This window comes from Eucyclogobius newberryi, unplaced genomic scaffold (genome assembly GCF_026437365.1).
Source record: "Eucyclogobius newberryi isolate DKJ021-1_F unplaced genomic scaffold, fEucNew1.0.hap1 SCAF_7, whole genome shotgun sequence".
Lineage (NCBI taxonomy): Eukaryota > Metazoa > Chordata > Actinopteri > Gobiiformes > Gobiidae > Eucyclogobius > Eucyclogobius newberryi.
This window is the reverse complement of record NW_027316389.1, coordinates 21,943,653-21,970,136: the sequence shown is the minus strand read 5'-3', so window position 1 is coordinate 21,970,136 and position 26,484 is coordinate 21,943,653. Positions and strand designations below refer to the sequence as shown.

The window sequence follows — 26,484 nt, the reverse complement described above, 5'->3', positions numbered from 1 at the left end:
ATTTATTTATTTTTGTTGTTGTTGTAAATTTAGTTTTATTTAATTAGTGTCACAACTGTTCAGAAAACACAGAAAAACAGCAGTAAAATTTCATTAAAAAATTAAATAAATGAATGGAAAAGATTGACAATAATAGTATTGTGCAAAATAGAATTTATTGAATTTAGTTGTAGTATTATGTGGCATTTGTGTAAATATTTTATTACCATCAATGACTTGTATATTCAGGAATACACACGTCTTCTATTTAACATGGGGATGAAACTAGTGACAGTAACACCAATGACAAATCTCTAGACATTTATTTTTTTGCTAAAATATTTAAGGTAACATTCTGTATCCTTGCAAGGGTATAATTTCACCATTGATCCCATTTCTTTGAGGAAAAAATGCAATTACATTAAAAAAGACCATTTCAAGCTAGTTTTTTAATTAATTAATTAAAAGTGCATTTGCATCACCAATACAATTCACATGCAGAAAGAAGCTCTTGACTTGCTAATTTCTGAACTGAAAATGACTTGCTCACATATTTCTAAACATACAAAATACTGGTCTGTAATGCGACAACATCAATGACACAAAAACGGGGGGCAGACACGTTTTATCAATTATTTGCAAATTATAATTATTAGTTTTCATTTTAATCAGGCACATGATTGGGGACTAGGGGTGGAGACACTGGGTTTTTAGCATACTTACAAAAGTTATTAAAAAATACAAAATGATAATCTCAATTCATCATTGTACAAATATGTGCTGAATTAATTGGTTTTAACTAGATTGAGGAGTAAAAAAAAATAAAAAAAATATATATATATATTTAATGACCCAGTTATTGACCATTTCAATTATTGTGCAGCCCTATGTGTACAACTTGCAGGGAATGAATAGCACATTATAAGAAAAAAGACAACAACAGCCAATAGTTTAAGGATGTATTTTAATAAAAATAATTTTGTCAAAATTAAGCAGAATATTTGTTTTAACATGTTTCCAGTACATACTTTTTCTATAATCTTTTTCACTTTTTATATTGTTTTTAAACTTTTAAAAGGTCATGCTAAGTGTAGAGTAAATCATTTCACCCCACATTTTGTGTATGTGTATGTGTATGTGTGTGTGTGTGTATGTGTGTGTGTGTGTATGTGTGTGTATGTGTGTGTGTGTGTGTGTGTGTGTGTGTGTGTGTGTGTGTGTGTGTGTGTGTGTGTGTGTGTGTGTGTGTGTGTGTGTGTGTGTGTGTGTGTGTGTGTGTGTGTGTGTGTATTTGATAAAACTAAAAAGTCAACATGAAATTAAAACGATGCTGTGCAAAGCTTGTTCTGACGATGCACTTTACATTTCTGTGACCTCTTTTATAGGAAGTCCATATTTGGCTTCAAAGACTTTGTGGCCATTTCCATATAAGTTTATATCCCTCGCTCACTGATCCAATCCACGACTGTGTTCAGGCCTCAAAATGAACAGAGTTGCGAGACCTGATCTTTACAGGTAAAACAATGTTAAGAAACAAAAGCCTTACAGGCATACAAGCAAACATCACTGTCAAACTATGTGTATAGAGACGGGTTGTTGTTCTAAGCAGCTTGGTTAAGTCTGACCACAAACTCTGTAGTGACCTCATAGCCAACACACACTCTACAGGGCTATAATTGACCATATGCAGTTGTAACAAATTCACACTGATTAGAAAAAAACGATTGCCGACTATACAGGTCTTATATGCAACGGGTTGTGGAAAGTGTCTATAGTTCAACATCTAAATGCATCCTGGAATTCTGGGTAATTCAATGTGAGTCTGTATGCTAAAGCCACAGAGCACTAAATGTGTAGCCCAACTAAAGTGATGTGTTAAATGCACTAAAAATCCACAAAATTGTTGAAATAAATCACGTAATGCTTTTAATCAAATGAAAAATACCAGCTTAACTTCCAACCCTGAATAAACAAGTCTTCCCCTATAAAATCACACAAGAACTTTCTTTGCCTTATTTAAACATACACAGAGCTTGTTAGACTGCCTTTCAGCGCGATTTATCTCATGCAGGTGATAAGGGGTGCTGACAGTGTTAGAAGTGGAGACTTGTAGAGTTAAAGGTGTAGCTGTGCCCCTTGCCACCTGTATCCACATCATTAATTGGCTGACAGTGACACTTGAAGTCAAATTAGTGCTCACTGCTCAGTCACCTACAATTTAAGTGTTTCAAACCACCTTTACAACATAGTTACAAGTTGTGTTTCACAACTTTTGAGGCATATTAACTCCTGAAAGAATGAGGTATACTTATTAGAATAAATGACAATTAATTTGAATTGGGCAATCCTTTCATTTAAACCTAAAGCGAATGCCATCCTTTCAGAAGTAAGTACCGGTATCTCCAATCGTCCTAAGATACAAAAGAAATTCAAAGCATAGCCCCAATACTGCGCTGAGCAGGCGGCTTCAGTGGACTTCAACCCAAAAGAAGTCACTGATGCAGCCAATAACTGCGATAACTAAACGTAAAATAATGATCTACTTATGTGGCTTCTTTCAATGTGTCAGTGTCCCCCTCCAATGTAGAAAAAGGTTCAGTTGTAGTCATCTAGACTCAGTTTTAGAAAAAACTAACGTGTCGACCCTCATCCAAGAGTCATTGTCAATCTGCGAATTAAGACAGGGAACTCTAGATATTGATTCCATTCTGTGGTAAGCCCATGCCCACCGGGCAGGCCCTCCTGAAGTAGAAGAAAAAGTTGTTTGTTTCAACAGAAACTTACACCTCTTTCAATGTCTTATTTGAAATGGAAAAGGTTGGACAATAAAAGGAGGCTACAGGTTTTGTGGTCAGCAAAATGGTGAACATGATGAATACTGATGTGAGGGGATCGTCTCCAGCTCCACGAGAAGGGAAAATATAGGGCCATTACAATCTGTAGAATTTTCCAGGATAAGCACAACAAACTGACATAAAATAACTAAAAATGCTAGATAACAGAATAATAACTGATCATCTTTTAAATAGTGTCACACAATTTATTTGATAATACTAAATTAAAAAGGAGACTTTCTTCACGGCCCTCCAGCGCTCCTGCAGTGAGGCATAGTCTGACGTGACGGTCCAATGCACCAATCAAAAAGCATGCTTGGTCCTTCATCGCCATGGGAACAACCTGCGAACATGCCCCTCTCTCAGTGCTACTTTACGTTACCCTGTGGAAAGACATGGATCGTGCACTGTATGTTAGGAACACAAGCGTATCTGACACTTCTGTATGGATGGCTGGCTAAAAAAACTCAAATAATCAAAACAAACCTGGTAAATGCAGTTTATTTTTCATTATTAAGTTTAACATTTAGCAGTTTCGATGCTTGCATTATCATTATGATGATCAAATAGGATTTTTTTTTAATGTAGATATCTTGAACAAGCTCAATCATATTTTGGCTACATATAGTGCAAGTGTAAACTGTAATGTGTCTCACCTGGCCATGGGCTAGTGCAAAAAGTTTTCTACTCTGGCGAAGGAGCAGGAGCCAGACCGGACTCTAGCCATGAGCTCCACACACTCTGTGGCCTGACCAAGCGCTAACATCAGCGGCGGCTGCTTCGGGAGATTCTGGGAATCTACACACAACATACACATAATACATATACACATGGCCCTCCTAATGATTGAATGTTTATTTATAATAAAAAAACAACCCTAAGTCTATTTCATAGTCCATATAATATATAAAAGCTACTTTTGAACTGAACCATTTTCTGTTTCAAAAAGCAATAATTGGTGCTATCGTTTTCTGGCCATTTTAGCTTTAAGTGGTAAGTTGGTTTACTTACTCATACAATATATTGTAAAATTGTTTTATAATTTTCTTGACAAAGTGGTGCAGACTAAACATTTCTCAAACCAAGTTTCTTCTAATATTGAAGTGTTCCAGTGGCGGGCCGTGGGTCTGGGGCTTGGGCCTTCAGTACACAGTCCCACCTAAATTAATCCACCTCTTATTACCTTCATATTACCATCATTATGATGCCATGGCTCTAGACACTATACATTTAGACAGAAACGCCGGTGTTCTCCGCACGCGATTATGTTTAGGCTAGCAGAGAAGGCCTTGCTGCCCCTGACGCCCCACCACTGGAGTGTTCTTACCCAGTATGGCACTGTTGAGTGCAGAGCAGAGTGTCTCTCTCTGTGTGGGATCCAACTGCTGTCCAACGGGGCAGTTCCAGGGGTCGGAGTAAGCAAGCAGGCTAAACGCATCCTTCACACAAAAAATATCATCATCAGTAACAACCTCACGTTGGTTGCAAACATAATAATATATATAACCAATACATAACCAAACTATTTAATCATCAATATTCATTCACTGACACTTGGTAGCCATTTTAAAACCAGGCACTACTGCAGCCACCACATCACACGCAACACCATCATACAAGGTTGGCATGCCCCAAGGACCCAGCGACAGTAAATGCCATTTTTCTATGCAAAAGCTGATATATTGGCAGGAAAAAGTAGGTTGAAGAAACTGATTATAGGTTTGGATTTTTTTTTTATTTTTTATTATCAACACATTTCAAGTAAAGAGTAACTACCATATCAGTTGCGACCCACTGAGTAAACACAAGATTCAAAAATACGATAAAACTTTGGGCATTGTCGAACACAATAATGTCATTGTGTAATAAAACAGCGACTCCTGTCCTCTACCTGCAACATTTTCTTGTGTGTGTTGTTCTTTCCATATTCTCGACACAACTGCTCACTGAGCGCCTGCAGTTCTCGTCCAAACTGGATCATCCTCTCGGTGGCCGCATGGTTCCCTCCACACAGCTGTCTGCCGTTACTGCACTCTTCGTCTGAGAAACACACACAGGATTGGTTGAAAAATACAAAAGATCCTTCCCTGTTGCAGTGATATTTAAAACATAAAATAATCTGCATGTAACATATATAGAATAATACAATTATTGTTTCTACTTTTTCTTGCTCCAAGTAAGATCAGACAGGTTCTATATATTGGAAAGTGTTTTATAAAGCTGCATCAAATTTACTGTATAGCATTAGTAAATGGAAACCGCTCTACCTGTGACCCCATTGCCAATGCTGTTGTCATCTGGTTGAAGGATCTCTTCATGTTTGTAGGTACCGTTCATGATCCGAGCAGTTGAACCCTCTACAACACCATTTGTGTAATGCTCTGCTTCTATTTCCATCTCACTGTCACTACAAATACATAGAGTCACAAACCACCTGAATTTAATTTAAGTAAAGATGTAAAGATGGTCACCTTGTTTCTTGGTTGCTATGTGGCTGGCTTTTAGTGGAATCTGAGGAGTTGGACTCTGAGTAGTTAACGGATGAAGGAGAGGAGGAAGTGGAGGTGGAGGCGGAGGAGGATGCACTGGGATATTTGCTACTGCCAACAACGCCCTGAAGCTTTGTCTTGTTGGGTGGAGTCACTCCGTTACTGCAGGTGGGACTGTCTGTTCCTGGGACAGAGGATACATAGCAGTTGTTGAAGAAAAGCTGTTTACACATTGGATGCCGCAGCTGTACCTCTGGTGTGCTGGGGTGTGCTGTTGGGCCCGCGACAAGGACTGAGGTTTGGGGACCCTGGGTAACTGTCCTGGGACTTAGGGGAGCGGACGGTCAAGCGCCGGACTTCACTGTCAGTACCGTTGACCATTTCTACAAACTGACGACACCTGGAAGAGATTAAAAAAGTGTGTGTCAGCCACAACTTATTCAGTAATTAAAAATGGGCAAAAAAAACACTGAGCGTACAGTAATGTAGGAATTATTTGGTTGTGAAATACCTAATGAATCACGTACTACCAGCATGTACTTTGGCCTTTTACTAAAAGATGGTAGAAAATTGTAAAACTGGTAGAAAAGTAACCAATGAAACTGAAACCATGAATGAAATATATGTGATGGAAAAGCTTGAGCTGGCATATAAAATAGCTTCTGCATTCGTTGTACCCCTTTTGAAAATGCATGAGTAGAAAGTGGATGAATGTAGAAGCATAAAGTTTGGGTTCAGGAACCAGAAGTGTGACTCACTTTACAGAATATTAATTGTGGTAATACTGTACATTCTTTTTGCATGTGTAGATGAAGACTTACTTCAACATGAACAGGAGGTTGGGGTTGTGATCCAACAGCCCTGGGTACAGCTGCTGAGTGTCTTCTATGGCTTCACCCACACGACCTGCCAACACCAGCTTCTGTATTCCTGTAACAACAGTTAGACTTACAATGTAATTCAAGTGAAATCAGCAGTTATCTCTTCAGACAAGTGTTGTGTGGTTTGTAGCTCACTTTGTCTGTTTTTTATCGATGACTGGTCCTCTTGTATCGTGGTCTGTGTGGCTCTGGCAAAGGCTGTTGCGGTGGCATAGTACCCATGATGCACCAGATAACTGGACACCATACTGCGGCAAAAAAACAAAAGTAAAATTATGTACCATTGTTAAAATGTATTGCCCAGCCGAGAAACCAGACTGTGTTTTTCTGATCTACATGCTTACTTTTGCAGAACACCTTGCCACTCGCCCAGTCTTTCTTCGATGGGGAAGCGAGCGATCATGCCGTGGATCTTGGCCCTCCATTCACTCATGTAGTCCTCAATGTCAAAGACAAAGGGTTGCTGGCCAAAGTTTGCATCTACAATCTCACCGGGAGTCTGCAGGCCCACAGTGGGGTACAGGTTTGGCTGGAAGAATTATTTTACAATTAGTGTTGTTTATTTCACAAAGCGTAACAAATATTTAGTTGGATGTTGGTTTATGCGTTTAAAATGGACTATACATACAGTACAAATTTGTTCACTGCCCTCTTGTGGCTGCTCTATCTAACGACAACCTTTTTTAAAATGTCTCATTATTGACCAAACTGTTGCCCTGGTAGTGAATTTGCTATCATCCACAAACCAAGCAAACATCCACCACTAAAGAAACAGAACGGAGTATAGTTTCACTCTAGTGCAGTGTGATAGTTCTGTGTAACTAACCACCAACATAATGTTAATGAGCTGCTCTTTACACACGCTTATACACATAAACAGGAGTTTATAATTACAAAGCGCTCATGCACAATACAAAAAGAGCACTTGGTTAAATGTTGGTTAGTTTTAACAGCAGCTGGTAACTCCATCTGCTGAGGCCAACTGTGATTTGCGGTCCCTGTTCTATTCTTGACACTGTGTTGGCTGGTAAAAGTGGCTTTCTCCGGCAAAATGTCCCTGCTACAGTCGGTGACAACAGCGTTCTTCCAAGTGCCAAAATAAAGCATTGTAGGACACAATGGAGGCCAGGCAGATCTCAGAGTCAGTAACATACTGCGTGTGAATGTGTCAGTCTGAAATGGAAACATTTGTTACATCTGTTTGGAATCACACACTGTCGTTTTTTACTCGATTTTTTTGTACAGTCAGTCATTTTGTACAGTCAGGACTAGGAAAGTGCAAATCTAGCAACTTTTCAAAATAATAGAATACTTTTTAGGACTCAATATATATCGTCTTTACTTTTCTTTTAGTTATTTTTGTACAATAACAGAGCTGTATAAGCTTAACAATTAACTTCTAGGACTCATTATAGAGACCAACCCACTTCTTTACCATTTTGCTTTGCCATAAATTTGTTGCAGTTTATGTTTTTAATAATGCTGTACATTATTGAGGCAGTCCTACATAGGGTTTTTCTGCCACTTCAAAATGTGTTATCGTGATGTCACATAAAACTACAATGTATACAGAAAAGTTCAGCTTCTTCATAATTCAATAACTTGCTCCATGCCTTTTCCTGTCTGCTGTTGTGCATATGACTCGTAATCCTAATCAATCGACCGATTCATTGACTAAACGGCTAAAGGACCACAGCCCTCATAACTACACAATAATACATGGAACTTGAGCTTGACAACATAAAAGGTGGGTCAAAATGTTAAGCTTATATTGTGCTGTACAGGCTTCTCAAGATTCTCAAAGCGCCACAGTGTGTACTGTAGTCATTCACTTTACAAACTCGAAATGATGAGCTACTGCTACAGCCACAGCTGCCCTGGGACTGACTGACCACCACAAATGACAACATTTAAACAAAACTGACAGAAGGTGTTCAGTTATAGTGTTTTAACAACTATAAGTATGCAAAACTAAAATCATCTAAATGGACGCAGTGTGTCAAACACAATACTTACGGGAAGGTCGGTGAAGGCTACACCTGCAGGATAAAAGAGAAATGTTGAATTTTGCTACTATTTGTTATGGTATTTTTTAAATATATATAAGTCAGCAATAACTAACCTAAACTGATGCCATTTTTGGTGTAAAAGCATGTGTTATTGATTAGGTTCACACAGCAGCCAATCACATCTCCGGTGGTGAATGTGGGCCCGTACGGCTGTCCTGTCCCAGAGGAGCAAAAGGAGTTGCCATCGTCTCCGTGGTAACCATAGGAGTGCTTGTCCCATCCTAAAAGAAGGCAAGGATGAGGGATTGTTTAGTAAAATGTCTTATTAACTGTTATGGACACATTTTTTCAAGTAAATACATTCCCAAATATTTCTTTCTGAAGTAGTAGACATACTTTAATAGTGCATCTTTGAAATACCCTAATATGCCTGCAGGAGGCAATGAATCTCACAGAGGAAAGAGGTGAGTCAGCTGGTCCATGCAGTGTGTCTTTAGCCAATACACACACCCAAATTACCAATGAGAAAAGGTACCATTCACAATAAGAAGCATCGGCTCTAGTTTTCCCTGGTACAAAAAAGTCTCTGCAGGGACTTTCCTATTGTAACTTTGTCAATGAAAGAGGCCACACTGTATGTTGCATTAGAAAGTCTGTGTGGCTTATACAGACACTTGTGAAAGAGACCGTCCTGATAAAGTAGTGCTGCTCCAGGCTGATATCATGTTTAGCTGTGCTAAGTGTCAGCCCATGCATAGAGGAGGCAGAATCAAGTTCACAGGTAACCCAGTCTTTGCAAGCAATTTATAAATGAATGGGCAGTGTCAAGGTTACACTGTGCTAGATGCATGCAAATTATACTGTAAAATAGTAACGTTAGTACCGTAATGTTAAAAAAAACAGCATAATCTTTTTTTCTCCCATTCATCCTCTTTGAATAAAGATCATGCTAAAATGTTTGCTCAACTATTCAAACTATAGCAGTGTGTGCTTTTAAGGTCACAAATGCAAATAACCAGTAAAGCCAGTACTGCCAAATACAGTAAAAAAAAAAAGAGATAACTACTGTGAGCACATCCTCTGTCTATAATGAGTGCGGGGATAAGTTTGTGTTGTTTTTACATTTCAACATTACACTTCACTCACACCAACAAGTTATGTAAAATATAGTGATTAATAAACGACTTTATGGTTGAAGTTTAATATTTCTATGGTTGAAGTTTAATATTTCTTATTTACAATAAAGTATGTATGTTCCACCATCTTTACAGCTGTATAGTTTAGTTCTAACAATGGACCAGTACCAGTCTGAAATACACTGCTGGGAGTTAGATTGGGCATGAGATTTTACACACAATACAATATTTTTGAGTAAATAGGATCACTCTCCCAGAACTGAGGCTTTTGAACTGCCGTCTCCTCAATCACAGCCTGCACGTCAATGCCAAAAAGCAAAGCAGGGTTAGTGAAAGTAGGTCGTAGTGGGGTAATATTAGGCATTCGCTTGTACAGTATATTATGTGCATGTTTGTAAACAGTCTCACCGCACAAGACGTTGGCTTTTTACACTCTATTGCTATTTCTTTGGTTTCACCTTCAGCCCCTGGTCTCCGATTTTATGTTGCCTTGAGTGCACGCAGGCTATAGTGGTGTGTGTATGCAAAGGTATTAGATTAATCTGCTGACAGGGATATTGCCTCTAAAGCCAGGCTCACTGATCCAACATGCTAATGAAATGGGCAGGACTCCACAGCAGGATCAGACAGAGGTCAACAGTGGACAACATTGTACAATCAAGGGAGAACACATAAATAAACATGCAGCGAGGGGAGGAGGGTGGGCTGTGACAGAAAGTTTATTGTAATATTGTATTGTAATATGTTTACATTTTAAAATTTGGAAATACTGTTGTTAAAATATACCCAGATATAATTGACATACTAAAACAATCAACTTTGTTATCCCAACTATGTAAACTATGTTTATTTTTATAATTAATTTAGTTCAGTAGTGAAGATTTATTCAAATGATTTATTTTTTTGGTTTTAGTCTCCAAAAATATACAAATTTGGTTGACTATAGTATTCGTCAACCAGAAAATATTTTTGTTGTGTTTTAATTGTGATCAACTATATGTCATTGCTACATGTAAAGACGTGTTCATAATGGATCTGGTTTGGGGCTCTGGGATTGAAAAGTGGAGCTTGGATCAACTCTCCATTCATTCCTTTCATTCCTGTTTACCTAATATTCATAAACAAAAAAAAATCCTCATCCTCATTTAGTTAGATTTAGTCTTTTTTACCCAGCAAAACTATGATGAAACATTTTAGTTGACAAAAACAACACCCATTTGAGTATTGTTCTCACTACTTACTACCACTACCTACGACCACTACTAGCCTTAGCCTTTTCCTTCCAATCAAAGTAATGTGTGAAATTTTACTATTGTAAAATGTACATGTTATTAAGGGTTGAAATTGCCCAGGTCGTGAGGTGAAACAAAGTATGCCTTGGGCTCTAAATCATCACACTGTGATAGAAGCTTGTCATACAAGGAAAACCTGACTGCTGGACTCAAGACGACTAAATCCAGAGCTGACGACAAACATTGCATTCAAACACAGAGTCTGAGTTAAGGCAATCAGCAGTAATCTGTGCACCAGCCCCACTCACCATCTGGGACAGAACTCTAGCAACTCAAAACTGTTTCATACGGAAGATTGATAGCAATTGAATCCAAATCACAATTTCAATGGTTAAAATTAGGAAAATGCTCCAATTACAGATTCATGCAATACAGCCTTTTCTTGTTCTGTGTGTGTCTTTGCCTGTCATGAAAAGTGATATACAAGTATTATGTGTAGCCAAGACATGCATTTAGCATACTTTACCAAGACGTACAGTCTGGAACTGAATCCGGTCTCCACAATTTCCCTTGGACGTGATTAACAAGTGGATTAACCAAAAGATGATACTGATATATTTAATCACCTCTCTTTACAAGTCTGTATAAAAAGCATGTGAAAATCAAATACAAATCACACTAGCTCAACCAGCTAACTATCATGTCAACAAAAATACATTTTCTACTTGGTTAAGAGAGAGATGTAAAGTATCTATGCCCTGCTAAGGCACATTCGACTGGCTCTGGTATCTTGACCGGTTTGCCTTGAAGCTCTTTGTCATAATAGCACTTCTGGTCCAGCGGGAATTCAATTGGTTTAAATGGCGAATGAGGGAAAATTCTCACTGCTAAAATATGCTATAAAGTAGATTGATTTGGGTAAAATATCCAACATTCATGTGACCAACAAGTAAACAATGCACTGATTTCGTGGGCGGCTAGAAAACGGACGGAATAAGAAGTATACAATATTTACAGTGCTGATGATCCTCTCCATAGCAAACCAATGGAAATGAGGCTCTAGAGCAGTGCTATTTAACATAAGGCCTGAGGGCAAAATCAGGCCCTCCAAGTGATTTAATTCTGCCCACGACCCATCATCCAAATATATATTTTTAAATAATCCTGTGTACTGGTTTAATTCTGGGATAGCACTAGTTTAGACATGGTTTGGTCTCGTTTTAGTCCTTGTTTAATTCCACTTTAGACCTGTTTTGATTCTAGGTTTGTCCTGGTTCAGACCTGGTTGGCACTAGTCTTGACCTGGTCTGACCTGGATGGGCAAGAAATGTTGGAAAAGAATTTTGGATGTCATTTCTCCCAAAAATGTAATCTATATGTATAATTAACTACATTTTTGGGTAACAGCGTTATTTTTTTTGTGCGACCCATAATGTTGTTTGGTCGAATGGCCCTGCTCTACAGACAAGGGCAAGAACAAAAAACAAATTACTGTAATGTAAAAAATTGTTTAAGGGCTGACAAAAAATAGATTAAATAGATTTTGATGAAAGTAGGGTAGCAGTAGTAAGTTAGTTAATTGATTAATCGTAATTATCCAATTATTTAAATAAATGTCAACTTATGTAATCAAATAATTGTTCAAACATGCCATGGATTACGGATATGAATTGGTGTAATTATATCAAAATGACACAGGAAATGTGTATATTTTTTGTTTTTGATGAAAACTTTGGAAATATACTCCAGATGTCTTCAAGCGGCTTCAAGGTCAAATTTAGTGAACATTTTATTTTTAATCTAACTTTTCTACTCGTCAGGACAGTGAAGCCAGTCCAATGGGGATGGACTCAACTAAAAGGCCCGGATCAGTGCGTCCAGGCCAGAGGAGTGGTCTGATTGTGTGGGGATAGACCCAGGCTTTAGTCAGCTCTGGGACACTGTAACATCACTTCTACTGATGTCACCACCAACTAACAGCATTTAGTGCACAGCCATGTCAAAGATATATGTATTGGTATGAATGAGCATCGCCACATTTGAGATAAAACAGACTTATCAGTGGTTATTAGTTGTCACCAATACCATGGATATAATATGTCTAATATTCAAAGCTTTATTAACTAAGTATCTTGCAATTGCCTGTAAATTAATACAATTAACAAATTAGCTGTAATAACAAAAAATATAATAAATGTAAATTTTAATTTAGCTTTCTTGTAATTAACAACTTATCTGAATTTATATCAGAAAAGTATGTTCATCGCAATCGGACATACATAACATTTTAAGTCACTGCATAATCCAATCCTGCATAGTCTTATGGTCCAAAAATAAATTCAATGAGAAGTGCGGTTTGAGTGAGATTAGTAGGAGTTCAGCCCACAATGCATCACAGCTCCACGTGACAGCTACAGTACAAGCCCCAACATGTCCTCTCCTTATACCTCACATACAGCTAACACAACAACAAAAAACATACCAAATAATAAAAAGGTATATTTCCTCCAAATCTCAGACATTCTAGCAGCCCCTGGATTCCAGCACACAAGACAAATGCTTTCTTGACACTTCAAAATGTATTAAACCTCCAGTGTCTAACCATCTGTCCCAAAGCTCCTGTGCTAAAAATATCACTCAGACAAATACAAACACAATGAAGCCTCAGGTAACATTACAGAATAAAAATGACTGCTACCTTTTGTTCAAAACTGTCAGGAATGAGCCAGTGGGTTTAGAGTGCTCAAAGTTGAATGAAGAAATGGTGCTCGACTGTCTCGCCCTTTTCGGTTCCAGATGTTCATTTCTAATTATTTTTTCCCCAGACTTTTTGAAAAATGTAATTACCAGTTCAGGCACAACAGAGGCTAACCATCTATGTCCATAATACAGATGTTTACATTTAATATAAAAATAACTTGTATGTGGTGATAGAATGTGATTAGGCCAAGAAGAAACAATTGTGTGTTTCCAGTAACTCGACCGACCTGGATTTCAAAATAAAGAAAACCCGACCTTAAACATTTTATCAACAAGACTCCAAAGTACGACTGGGCACTTACAAGCAATGGTGCTTTGGAAAACTTTTGGGGACGAGTGGATCTACAGGTCACCGAACACGCGCGCAGGGCGACAGCGCGGAGCGGGGCCGCAACAGAGCGGTAATTAATAAAAAGTTGTCTGCTAATGGCTCTTGTCCTGTGGTTGGACTAGTATAGATGTAGAGAACTATTTTATTCAATATCTACATACCAATAAGGCCACTTCAATGCAAAGCGCTCACTTCTGAGAAAAGAAAACTGTCTGCAAAACCTGTGCAAGGATTTTAAAAAATATTTTGAAAAAAATAAAAAATACGACCTACCTACCTGGATTTTTTATTCAATGTTACCGGAAACACACAATTTTATTTTTTGGCCTCAACTGTTGCAGGAACTACCCATGTGGTTATTAAAAAAACAATACACTCCAGTTAGCGCTGGAATCCTCGCTGACCAGGGTATAAAAAGAAACATCTATAAGATAAAAGATCTGTAGCGATGTTTTAGTTCAATTTGATGTCTACATGTTCTAAGGTTCATCTAGGATTGATGAAAGTGTCATAAATCAGATAATAGTCTATACTAAAACTAGTATTGAAACCAGATACTGATTTGAGCAAGTTTGAACATTTATATTGAGCCTATTCCTTAGTATCTAAAATTGAGTTTGAATTTTGTGTATTGTGACAACACTAGGCTCATCCCAGTTAGTGAATGTAACTGCTGGTGTGTTACTCACCGGGTAATCTGTTCATGTTGACCCCCTGCGCAGACAAGCCTATGCCCATGTACCTGCAAACACAAACCAAAACATCATTCCTAACAAACATATTTTAATCTTGTTTTTCCAACAGGTTTAGTTGATATAGTACACGGAAAATGACTGAGGTGTCATTTTTCAGCATTTTTCATTTGCATGTATTCAACATTTCAGAAATAGAACAATATCAGCTAATCAGCTCATACAATTATTAGGATCTGCAGATTTAGTTAAATTAATAGTTTTATTCTGTTCAAGTGCAATAAAAGTGAAAGGCCTCATTATTCCAGTCCGATACAGAGTGTGCTCGTTTTCTGTTAAAGGAAAAAGCTTGGGCTCAGAAATTGTCGTAGGCATGTCTCATCACCAAGAAATCAATCAATCATTGCTCAAGATTTCTAAAGAAAATCACAAAAAGACTTTATGTGGCTATTGTTTGGTCACAATATAATTATCCTTTTAATAATAATAATAATAATAATAATAATAATAATAATAATAATAATAATAATAATAATAATAATAATAATAAATATAGCCGCAAGCGGCAATGATCGGCCCTCGCCACGCCGCCGCCACGCCGCAAGAGGAGGCCCCAATTGTCCTTTTATTACATCTACTGCTGAATCTGTGACGCTGTCACATCTTCTCCCCTTTGTTTAACCATCAAAAAGCAATTTTATTTTGAATTCTTGGCAAAATGTGCGGCTTTGCCGCACAGAGACCGTGACTCTTAGAATAAAAATGTGGATAACTTTTGATGGTCCACCCCTGAAGATCAGTCTCACCAAATTTCAGGTTAATATGTCTAACGCCCTAAGAGGAGTTTGTGAAAGTCTAAAGTGTAAACATGTTCTGGCGATTTCCCCATTGGAATAACATGGAAGGTTTCGGTCATCGTTACGGCAAAGCCATAACAATTATGACATGGGTCTCATTGACTTTTTTGATGGGGATGCCAAAATTGAGTTGTGTGTCAAATTTCATATAATTTCGCAAAACTAAATATTTAACCTCCATATAAAATCTGTAGGGGGCGCTGTGGCTCCAAATTAATTTATTTCACTTCAAGTAGGTTTAGGGCAAAGAGTTTAACAACTGATTCTAATTTGACGCAATTCGGACTTTATCTGCGCAAACGGCAGAAATGTTAAATTTGGGAGATTTCTGAAATTCTTGAGACCATGAGAGGTATCAATGTAATTTGGATAACTTTTGATGTCCCACTCCTCAGTAGCATTTTCACCAAATTTCAGCTTTTTAGGGCCACCGCCCTGGGAGGAGTTCGTAAAAGTACGACGTTTGGAAAAACTCCGAAGTCATGTTTAGCCATTTTTGAAGCAATATGGCCGACATTTGGTTGGGCGGACGGCGTTGCCGTAATAATATTTTTTACTTCTCTTGTCACCATCTACCTCTAAATTTCATGATTCTACGATCAGATTTCTTTTGGGTCATTTCCCATCTCTCAATGCATTTTTGGTACATTTGGGGGCGCTGACGCGCCAATTTTTTTAATTTTAGAAAAGGGAAATAGCCAGATAGTAGAGAGGCACGATTTTTAGAGGTGGGCTAATTTTTGTGACTTTTCGTCAATGTTCACTGGGTGAAAAATAGGGGGGTTGGTCCCGAGAAGAAGAAGAAAGAAAGAAAGAATAATATTCCGATGCGAAAACAATGTTTCCCATTTTTCAAATATCATGAACTATACATTTTCGGAAAGCGCTCGCGCTTTCCTACCTCATGGTGTGGGTCCCTGGTCACTGACGGGTACCTATCGTTAATTTTGAGTGGGCTCCGCCCACTTTGTGTTTTTGGCCCTCTATACAGTAATAATGTTCAATTTTTGCATTACATGCTTATATGCACGGAACATGCAAGAGATGGGGAACGTATTCGTGAGCTACTTAGCGCAAATGAGTGCTTTATATGGGGATGACGACCGCTTCGCTTCGCGGTCGTCATCCCAATGTAAAGTGCTCGTTTAGTGCGCACTTTTGCGCGGGCTTCGCCCGTTTACAACGGTAATGTTCCATTTTCCTACTACTAATTATATGCACGGGGCGTGCATGAGTGAAGGAGTGCGTTAGTGAGTGTTTGGAAGTGGGCGAGCGCTTCGCGCTCGATTTCGTGCGCACTACGTGCGCACTTTCGCAGCCGTGCTTCGCACGGCCTTACGAGATTAATAGGCCTCTCGCCAGCTTGTGGCGCTCGGGCCTAATAATAATAATAATACTCATACGCTTATATGAAGACAAGACAACATTTTAACTCCACAGCTCTATGCCCTCAGAGTATGCCACCAAACCAGAACAGGGGAGTGTAAATGTTATGCAAGACAAGACTTTTGAAACTGAATTTCCAGTTAGGATTCCAGTGTATATTGCAAGGGTGGGCCTTTATTTTCCTCCGAGGGCCATATTCGAATCCAGGCAAGTAGCGGAGGGCCGGCCCGCGATCAAGAAAAAAGATTAGATATATAGATATGTATCTATATGTCCATCTTTTTTCTTTAAAAAATATCCAATATATATTAAATATCAAATAAAATATCACTTTTCTGTCAAACATAGGCTATTGAATCTATTTAATTAATTTTAAGGATACAAAAGGATACAAGTACAGACAGTTAAGACAGTTAAAGACAAACGGGCTGTATGTGGCCCGCGGGCCGTAGTTTGCCCAGGTCTGGTATAATGGGTCAAAAGACTGAAAGCAATAATAATAATTTTAACTCCCAAGTAGATAAAAGTAATGCAGTAAAAGTGCTTGCTCCTCTGGAGTCTGACTGTTGTTGAGCCATGACTAAACCAGAGTTACCAGCCTTTGTATTTTGTATTAAAAGGTGGTATGGACGATTTTTTTCAGCAAATTTTGTATCATATTTCCTCGTGGCGTGGATAAATCATTTGTCCTGCCACGTATCAATCATAAAACGCACCTACCGCTCACCTGCAGCCGCGCCAGGCTCGTCCCCACGTTTCCGCGTGCCTAAGCGCATGGATCTATCATAATATAGTTCCCTCAGTGTACGGGGCAAAATGAAGACGGAGAAAGACAGTTCGAGCTGACGCAGAAGTGGACAGAAATCTACGGGAGACGAGCGATGCGATGCGCTCCGTTGTGCTAATAAACAAACGCACGTGTGTGTTGTATCAGTCCGCACGGGGGAGTGCGCATGCGCACTTCCGCCTGCGTTCTCAAATCGCCGAAAAATCGTCCATACCGCCTTTAAGTTAGTAAAGAAACTAGATGCACAGACTTTTGTTCACAGAGCAGTTCATGTGGTGCATAGGGTCTTTTAAAATGCACATGATGGGGGAGATGTTGACTAAAAGCTGGCAGTGGTGTTTCTGCTTATCAGACAAGAATGATTTTGGGACAAAATCTAATTACAGTCTAATTACAATCTTTCTGAGAAATATTGCAATTAGCTTTGCTATATAAAATATTACAGCAAGAAGAGTAACTATTTGAAATTTGACATTAAAAGACATACAGGCTGACATATTCATTGGCATAAGATATCATTATCTGCACAGGAAATTGTAAAATATACATGAGCAAAGTTTTTGCCATTTTGTAACTAAGGTCATTTGAATAGCATTTTCAATTACTACTATCTTACCCGTCACGACCTTTGCTGACAATCTTGACTTCAAAGTAGTAAATCCCACAGGCCGCTGGGATGGGGTGTGTAGCGCGCACTGATGCCGCATCCTTGTGGTTCTTCCCGTGACCTGCAACAAGACGGCAAAAGGTTGAGAGGTTTATGTGAAGTATAGATGTAATATAAAAATATAGCCGCAAGCGGCAATGGTCGGCCCTCGCCACGCCGCCGCCACGCCGCAAGAGGAGGGGGCGCTAACGCGCCCCAATTGTCCTTTTATTACGCCTACTGCTGAATCTGTGACGCTGTCACATCTTCTCCCCTTTGTTTTACCATCAAAAAGCAATTTTATTTTGAATTCTTGGCAAAATGTGCGGCTTTGCCGCACAGACACCGTGACTCTTTGAATAAAAATGTGGATAACTTTTGATGGTCCACCCCTGAAGATGAGTCTCACCAAATTTCAGGTTAATAGGGCTAACGCCCTAAGAGGAGTTTGTGAAAGTCTAAAGTGTAAACATGTTCTGGCGATTTCCCCATTGGAATAACATGGGAGGTTTTGGTCATCGCTACGGCAACGCCATAACAATTATGACATGGGTCTCATTGACTTTTTTGATGGGGATGCCAAAATTGAGTTGTGTGTCAAATTTCATATAATTTCACAAAACTAAATATTTAACCTCCATATAAAATCTGTAGGGGGCGCTGTGGCTCCAAATTAATTTATTTCACTTCAAGTAGGTTTAGGGCAAAGAGTTTAACAACTGATTCTAATTTGACGCAATTCGGACTTTATCTGCGCAAACGGCAGAAATGTTAAATTTGGGAGATTTCTGAAATTCTTGCTACAGTTTGCGGCTTCGCCGCACAGAGACAGTGACAGGTATCAATGTAATTTGGATAACTTTTGATGTCCCACTCCTCAGTAGCATTTTCACCAAATTTCAGCTTTTTAGGGCCAACGCCCTGGGAGGAGTTTGTAAAAGTACGACGTTTGGAAAAACTCCGAAGTCATGTTTAGCCATTTTTGAAGCAATATGGCCGACATTTGGTTGGGCGGACGGCGTTGCCGTAATAATATTTTTTACTTCTCTTGTCACCATCGACCTCTGCGCCAAATTTCATGATTCTACGATCAAATTTTTTTTGGGTCAGTTCCCATCTCTCAATGCATTTTTGGTACATTTGGGGGCGCTGACGCGCCAATTTTTTTTATTTTAGAAAAGGGAAATAGCCAGAATGTAGAGAGGCACGATTTTTAGAGGTGTGCAAATTTTTGTGACTTTTCGTCAATGTTCACGGGGTGAAAAATAGGGGGGTTGGTCCCGAGAAGAAGAAGAAAGAATAATATTCCGATGCGAAAACAATGTTTCCCATTTTCCAAATATCATAAACTATACATTTTCAATGTAAAGTGCTCGTTTAGTGCGCACTTTTGCACGGGCTTCGCCCGTTTACAACGGTAATGTTCCATTTTCCTAATACTAATTAGTATGCACGGGGCGTGCGTGAGTGGAGGAGTGCGTTAGTGAGTGTTTGGAAGTGGGCGAGCGCTTCGCGCTCGATTTCGTGCGCACTACGTGCGCACTTTCGCAGCCTTACGAGATTAATAGGCCTCTCGCCAGCTTGTGGCGCTCGGGCCTAATAAATATCTGCCACATTTTCTATTTTTTTTTAACATACCGGTAATGTTTCATAAATGTAAAATTCACTTTAGCAGAGACTTCACTAAGACCTCATGATTTTTTTCATATATATATATATATATATATATATATATATATATATATATATATATATATATATATATATATATATATATATATATATATATATATATATATATATATATATATATATATATATATATATATATATATATATATGGTCACAAAGCTACTTTGTGTTTGCATAGGCCAATTAGACTGAAACATAACAATCATTAGAGTCTGTAAATTTAGATTTAGATGGCTGCTTATGCAATCCCTAGGGTCATAGAGAGAGTGTGCTCAGCTGAGCGTTGTGTAACCCCCGATCAGGCTTTGACACTTTACATGTGCCTCCCAGTTTGTGACATGTACGGTAATCACAGGATTGAATTGCTGAGGGTTCGCCTGGCTGCATGCATAAAAAGAGAGCCCCACTTGTGTGTGCATGAATGCAACGAAGATGGTGTGTAACCCTAACCGGAGCAGCTGGCGGTTAGCAGACACCTTGTGTCAGTGTGTGAGAGGGAGAGGAATAGAGAGGGCTTTGGCCATTAATGTGGAGCCATCTGGACACATACAGGACATAGATGGTTCAAGTTAGGAACAAACACACAGCCACATGATTGTGAAATGTTCCAGTGTGGGCCTATCCGATTTTATTCAGGGTCAGGGTGAACAGATGAGGATATTAGAATCATGATGCATGACAGGGAAGTTTGGCTTTCTGTCAGAACAGTGTACTAAACAGTTTAAAGATGTTGTACCCAGAGCCATTGCATGTTTATGCAGAATCGGGAGACACGGTGGTGCAGCGGTTAGTTGGGCCTTCCTGTGTGGAGTTTGCATGTTCTTTCCACGTCTGCTCCGGTTTCCTCCAGTTTCCCTACCACTGAAAACATGTAGAATAGGCTCCTCCCCTCTGGGGTCAGGACTCCCCTGAAAATATATTCTTAATCTAAGTGGGGCTTTCCTGGTTAAATAAAGGTCAATAATAAGGAGGCCTCATAGTCTAAGAACAATAAATAAGACAAAACAGGAGGAAGTAGCTAAACTGATTACAAGCATGACCTAAAGATGAACGTGTCAATGTGATGTATGTGAAGCATAGCAACTTGAACTTATGCAAATGCACTTAAATATCTGCATTTACACTGCCATAGCAAAGTGATGAACTGCATTCAAGTTGCCTGGTGTGACCACTTGGATATGATGAAGAGGTTTTAGGTCTCCAGGCCAAAAAGTATGCAGAGTGTGTCTAAAATATCTTCAAACCAATGAAAATCAGTCACATCTGTGCACACAAGTTACCGTAATTCCTTTGAGATTACACAAAGTTTTTTTGTTTTTCAAAATTCCAACAATTTGAAAAAATTGTTCCTCCTCTTTGCAACCCTAATTATGAATTGTTTCTGATTCCCATGAAAGTTTCCCCGATACAATTGTTGAAAGCTCCTCTTGTTGTGACTGAGAACATGGTATGCAGAACTCAGCTCCAATGCCATTTTATTGTATATAATTAAACTTGAATGGGCAATATTGTTTTTATTAGTTATTTGTCGATAGGTGATATGGAAGGGTCAAATGAAAAATGAAATCCACTGCCTCACTGAAGAAATATATGACTAGACAGACCGTGCTTTCTAATTTTGTTAAGAGAAAGCTTTTTCTTGTTGACTTGAGATTATGACTGTGGTGATTGTGACAATTATGATTATTTTTCCATGGTGGATAAAAGTAGATGATTTAGGAAATATGCCAATGGCTTGCTGGGGCCCTATTCCAGAAAACAAAACGAAATAATGAATTTGGTGCATTAATCACACCATTGTTTTTACATCCAACACTTTCTTATTTGTATTGTCACAGTCAGCGACCCGACACTCGTGAATTGTCTGCTGCAGTGGTTAGAGTGAGTGTGTGTGTCTAATTTTAGAAACTCCTCATGAAACAAGTCCTCAGTAGGCCCGCAGGTCTCTGTACAACTACATACAAGGACAGGGGACAAGTGTCAGTCTACCTATTCCACTGGACAGCTCCCACAATACAATTAAAGAGGAATAGAGAATGCTCTTTGTTTAAGTAACATCATTTCCACAGCAAAACAACAACATCCTTATTATGTATTGAACTACTCGGAATAACAAATAGTAACTCATAAGACCCTTTAGACTTTTACAAACAACTCTAAAATGCTCAGGATAGTTTAGTTCATATTACAGACTTTCTTATAGGCAATATGATTATAAAAATTGGAATTGTGATTTGATCTTTGCCATTAGCGATGGACCATCTATAAGGACGATATTTGCAGTTTTTAGTGTATTGGCGATCAGCCTTAATGTTCCAGCAGAAGACAACCTGCAGCCTAAAGAACACACACGTTAGCGTGAAGACGACGCTGCACAGAGCGACACTGCACAGAGCGACACTGCACAGAGCGACACTGCACAGAGCGACACTGCACAGAGCGACACTGCACAGAGCGACACTGCACAGAGCGACACTGCACAGAGCGACACTGCACAGAGCGACACTGCTCTCTTATATGTTTGTGGTTTAACGGCTGTGGACAAGTTTGTAGTCAATTTAAACAGTGTAATTTAGCCAAAAATATCAAAATGGGCCCAACATATTGGCCTAGAAATATTGGCTATGTTTATTGGTCATCGGTTTCCCTGTATTCTAAAACAATCGGCATCGACATATGGCTATGAAAGCAAAAAAAAAAAAAAAAAAAAACTTTGAAGGCAGGTGTTCAAACAGTCACATTTCCCGACCTACTCCTCTTTTGGTCAGCCTCCTCCATCATGCTCTTGCTTTGAGTGATCGACAGGTGGATTTGACCAAACACAGTTAAGATGAATGATTGCATACATGAACTCTCGGAAACAGGTAGTTGTAGTTAAAGACAGTATAAAGCTACTTAGTATTAGCAATGTGAAAATGATTTGGTTAAATCAATAACCGTGTTTATTCCGGTCAGAACTGAAAAAATATATCCAGATCAATTTAAAAGCAGTATTAATTCAATCTATATCCAAAAAGATTAACCTAAATGCGGAGTGTTTTTTTTATCTGGCTGTGATTTCACATTGATTTACTTTATAATTCAGAAAGTGTTTGATTTAATAACGCTGGTCACATACTACTTGAATGAAAGTCAATTAAGAGTTTCACTGTTTGGTTGTGGCATTGGAACACTAAAATGATTTATACTGTGACATCCCTAGTTGTAGGCTAGTGGCGAAATTGTGATCTAGGCTATTCTCAACATGTTATGTCCACTGAGAACATAGTCCTATATTAAAACTAAACATAAACCACAAATCTAAATGTGATGCAAGAAGAAATGTTTCCAAAATAGTTCAGCCCTTTGTATGCTAGAGGTGCGAATATCTCAGTTGTTTTGGACATATGAAAAATTATAATATTGAGAGTATATCCTCTCTAATATATGTATTTTTTTTAAACTGCAAAAAAACCAACATGTGTAATGAAAAGTGAAAAGTCCAAACAATGGATAAATTAAGTAATACTGCACTCTTTTAATTCTACAGCGCTATAACATTTTATGCAAACAAGGAACCGTGACAAAGGTTTTTAAAGGCAGGTTTTAGCACATTTCTGATAGTCCTGGCTGGGAGAGAAATTAACTAATCATGTGCCCATCATCAGAGTTAATGGTACAAAAAAGTTGGAGACCATGACTAACAATAATAATCATAACACTAAAAAGGTAATTACAAACTCTAAGGAAACGAATACAAAATGGAACATTCGGTCAAAATAGCATCAAAAATCTCAAGGGTGAGAGAAGGGAGCAGAGGCTACCAGGGGATAAAAGATATTTCATCTAATATAGAGTAGGCCTATTTATGGCGACAACCCATCCTAATCGTGCAGTGTCATACAAAAGTCTCATTTGAGCCCATAACCAACTTTTAATAGATGCTTATGGTGTAGTGTAGTGTATGGTATAGTATAGTGACCTTTTTTATAATACACAATCTGGGGGCAGTCCAGAACAGGCAGGATATCAGTTAACAACCAGGCACAATGAGTTATAAAAGGGGTAATTACTAAATACTGTCCCAGTTTGACAGACATATACAGCAGGATACCTCTGTGACTGTGATGAGGCCTGGGGGACTTACTTTATGGGTGTCCTTTTGGGCCAAATGCAGCCCCCAGACTAATTTGTGTTGACCCTCAGGCCTACTGATGAATTGGCCCAATGTTCATAGGCAGAACTTCTTACAACAAATTGAAGTAATTCTACGACTATAACCTGAATAGCAAACACTGCGTTGAAATACAGACCTACAATCCACATTCCTTATCAAAGTATATATAGTATATAGTAGTGGCCCTGTCAAAGCTGTGTAAAAGGCAGCAACATAAATGACTCACTGTATAAACCATCAGTCTGCGGCCCACCATTTCAAATACATTTCAATATGCGGCCCTTGGTGAAAATGTTTTGAACCCCCTGCCCTGGCTAACGTATCCTCTCACACGGTTTTCACGGGTTTCACTTGCGTTCATAAAGCGCTAGCACAGCCCCGTGAACGATGTGGTGACCGATGATGAAAAGGCGGCTTTAACAGGAGCAGATGACACTTTGTTTTTACTTGTGAAACAAGCCAGTAGGCAGGCCGAGCAGGCCTAACAGTGAGCACTTACTCATGACTAATGTGACCTGATCAATAACAAAGCATTGCATTTGTTTAAAGACAAGAAGACAACATTTGGCCAACTGAAATGTGACTGAAATGCGCTAAGGCCTCGTCCATCAGCTCAGAAAACTGCTTCGGGCCCAAACAGACGGACTGCTCTTTACTCAAATCAGGAAGGGGGAAAAAACAAACACCAAGCTTTATTGAAACCCATTAACAAAAAGACACACGAAGAAATTTCACAAATGAAAAAGTCTGTTATTACATTTAAGTCATTACCAAAACATTTAATCATCTGGGATCTATTTGATTGCTTTATGGTTAAAGGCAAACAAGTTATATAGGCGATTTCCATCGTGGCAAAGCTTAAAACCCGAAACAACACTCGAGTTAGCTAACGTTAGCTAGTTAGCTCATCGGCTAACTAAGGTTAACGCTAATATTGCTTATTGGAAGGTTATCTCGCTTTAGCAATCCCCGTTTTAGATACAATTGCCTTTATTAATGCCATGTCACTGCCAGTGTGTACTAGAATGTCATTGCAGCCTTTCCGTAAAACTAGACCATACCAGAAAAACAATTACAATACAAACGTCAGATAAACAAAGAGAAGCCTCGGCTTTGGACATTATTATCAGTTTGTTGGGTTAAAAAAATGGTTGATGTTAACGATGGTGTCAATGTCACCCATTTTGACATTCCTCTGCTTTTGAGAAACAAAGCCAGGTTATAGGACAGGGGAGGCAGCTCAGACTAGATTTACCAGGACTACACACAAACACACACACACACAAAACCAACCAACATAATCGCATAGTGTACGTGTTGTGTGTGTGTGTGTGTGTGTGTGTGTGTGAGACCCTCCGCAACTACTCGGGGTTTCGGTCGTTGAACAACTTCTTTAGCCCCGCGAGGATACACCAGCTCTAACCTTTGTAATGGACTCGCAGGTTGTTCTGTGACAGCCCGATATAGCTGTACTTATCCTTGGGGCTCCAGGATCGGGGTAAAGGGGTCTCTTTCTCGTTCACAGCCGGGTAGAGCCGTTTTAGTCGGTCGTTGAGTTCGTGCTCTTGGTAATTAAAAACAGGATCCACTGCGGGCAAGCTCCCGACTCCGACCACCTCTGCCATAACTGGCGTTTGTCTGGTGTCTAAAGTGCGTTTCTTGCTGCCCAAAGCCCCGTCGTTGTCCGCTGGTGCTGAGAGCTGAGAGCGAGAGGGACTGTGGGGAGAAAATAGCAGCGGTGTGACATCCCCGGATAAGCAGCAGAATGTACTGTAGGCTGGAACGGACGGTGCCGTGTGGGTACTGTAGTTCAGTCGCATTTGTGCGTCCTGCCTATGTTCGGCGGTAATACATTTAGATTCGAATGTTATCTCTTGGAAAGTAATTCACTAAGATGAGATATTTATGGCAATATTTATTGAATTGTTTTAGCCCGTTAAGTTTAATGTTTTGCATGTATATTTTTGTATAGGGAATCAAATAAAAATATACACTTTATGGTGGTTGTTGTTGTTGTTATTATTATATATGAATATATTGGTGTCTAGAAACACAAATCGATGTTATTTTTGGACTAGACTATTTATTACAATATTTATTAGACAGGCGCTCCGAGGTCTACTATGAGGACCTTGTTGCGTGCTCTTTTACGTTGCTATGGGAACATATTAACTCGCTGTGTTTTCTGGGCTTTCGATGAGCAATCAGAATCAATTTTGGAACTCGTGTGCTTTGAACTCGTGGGCTTTGAACTGAAGAACGAAGTCTAAAGATTAAAGTCTGAATAAAGTCTGACGGTAATGTAACGCTTGGATACCAGTCGACATAAAACACCATAGAGGAAGAAGAATAAAGTCCAAAGAATAAAGTCTTGCGGTAATGTAACACTTGGATAGCAGCCGCCATAAAACACCATAGAAAAGTACAACAAAATTCACAAACATAGGAACTTGTTTTGGTGATTTAGTGCAACATATACATATAACATCAAAAACCAAATGCATCAAAGAAAAATATTTTAAATCTACTATGGGATGTAAAAAAAATAGGCTTACTATGTACACAAAATTTACAGTTAAATTTACAAATGTAGTGCACAGAGTGCAGTGAGTGATTG

General features: G+C 38.9%; 1 protein-coding gene across 2 annotated transcripts; it reads right to left on the bottom strand.

Annotated features, from left to right (window-relative positions):
* Positions 1-926: 926 nt before the first annotated feature.
* ranbp10 (RAN binding protein 10) lies at positions 927-25,641 on the bottom strand. 2 transcript variants are annotated; one of them, XR_011924496.1, is made up of 16 exons: positions 25,291-25,641; positions 17,990-18,101; positions 14,341-14,393; positions 8,306-8,473; positions 8,200-8,222; positions 6,528-6,712; positions 6,319-6,431; positions 6,124-6,232; positions 5,554-5,702; positions 5,285-5,486; positions 5,081-5,220; positions 4,705-4,853; positions 4,141-4,252; positions 3,470-3,611; positions 2,754-3,196; positions 927-2,533 (listed from the first exon to the last, which is right to left on the bottom strand). XR_011924496.1 is itself a non-coding variant. In XM_072434410.1 (15 exons), the coding sequence occupies exons 1-14, from the start codon at positions 25,490-25,492 to the stop codon at positions 3,481-3,483; spliced, it is 1,848 nt and encodes a 615-aa protein (XP_072290511.1). In that variant the 5' UTR covers positions 25,493-25,641; the 3' UTR covers positions 927-3,196; positions 3,470-3,480. The 2 variants fall into 2 exon arrangements, 1 of the variants encoding a protein (XP_072290511.1); XM_072434410.1 differs by having other exon boundaries at positions 927-3,196.
* Between the last annotated feature and the right edge of the window lie 843 nt (positions 25,642-26,484).

Excerpts from the sequence above, each read along its gene's own strand:
- ranbp10 (XM_072434410.1), bottom strand. The coding sequence starts at position 25,492 with ATGGCAGAGGTGGTCGGAGTCGGGAGCTTGCCCGCAGTGGATCCTGTT. Across the intron at positions 5,221-5,284 it reads CATAGCAACCAAGAAACAAG|TGACAGTGAGATGGAAATAG; the intron begins GTGACCATCTTT and ends ATGTATTTGTAG. Across the intron at positions 3,612-4,140 it reads ACTCAACAGTGCCATACTGG|ATTCCCAGAATCTCCCGAAG; the intron begins GTAAGAACACTC and ends TGTTGTGTGTAG.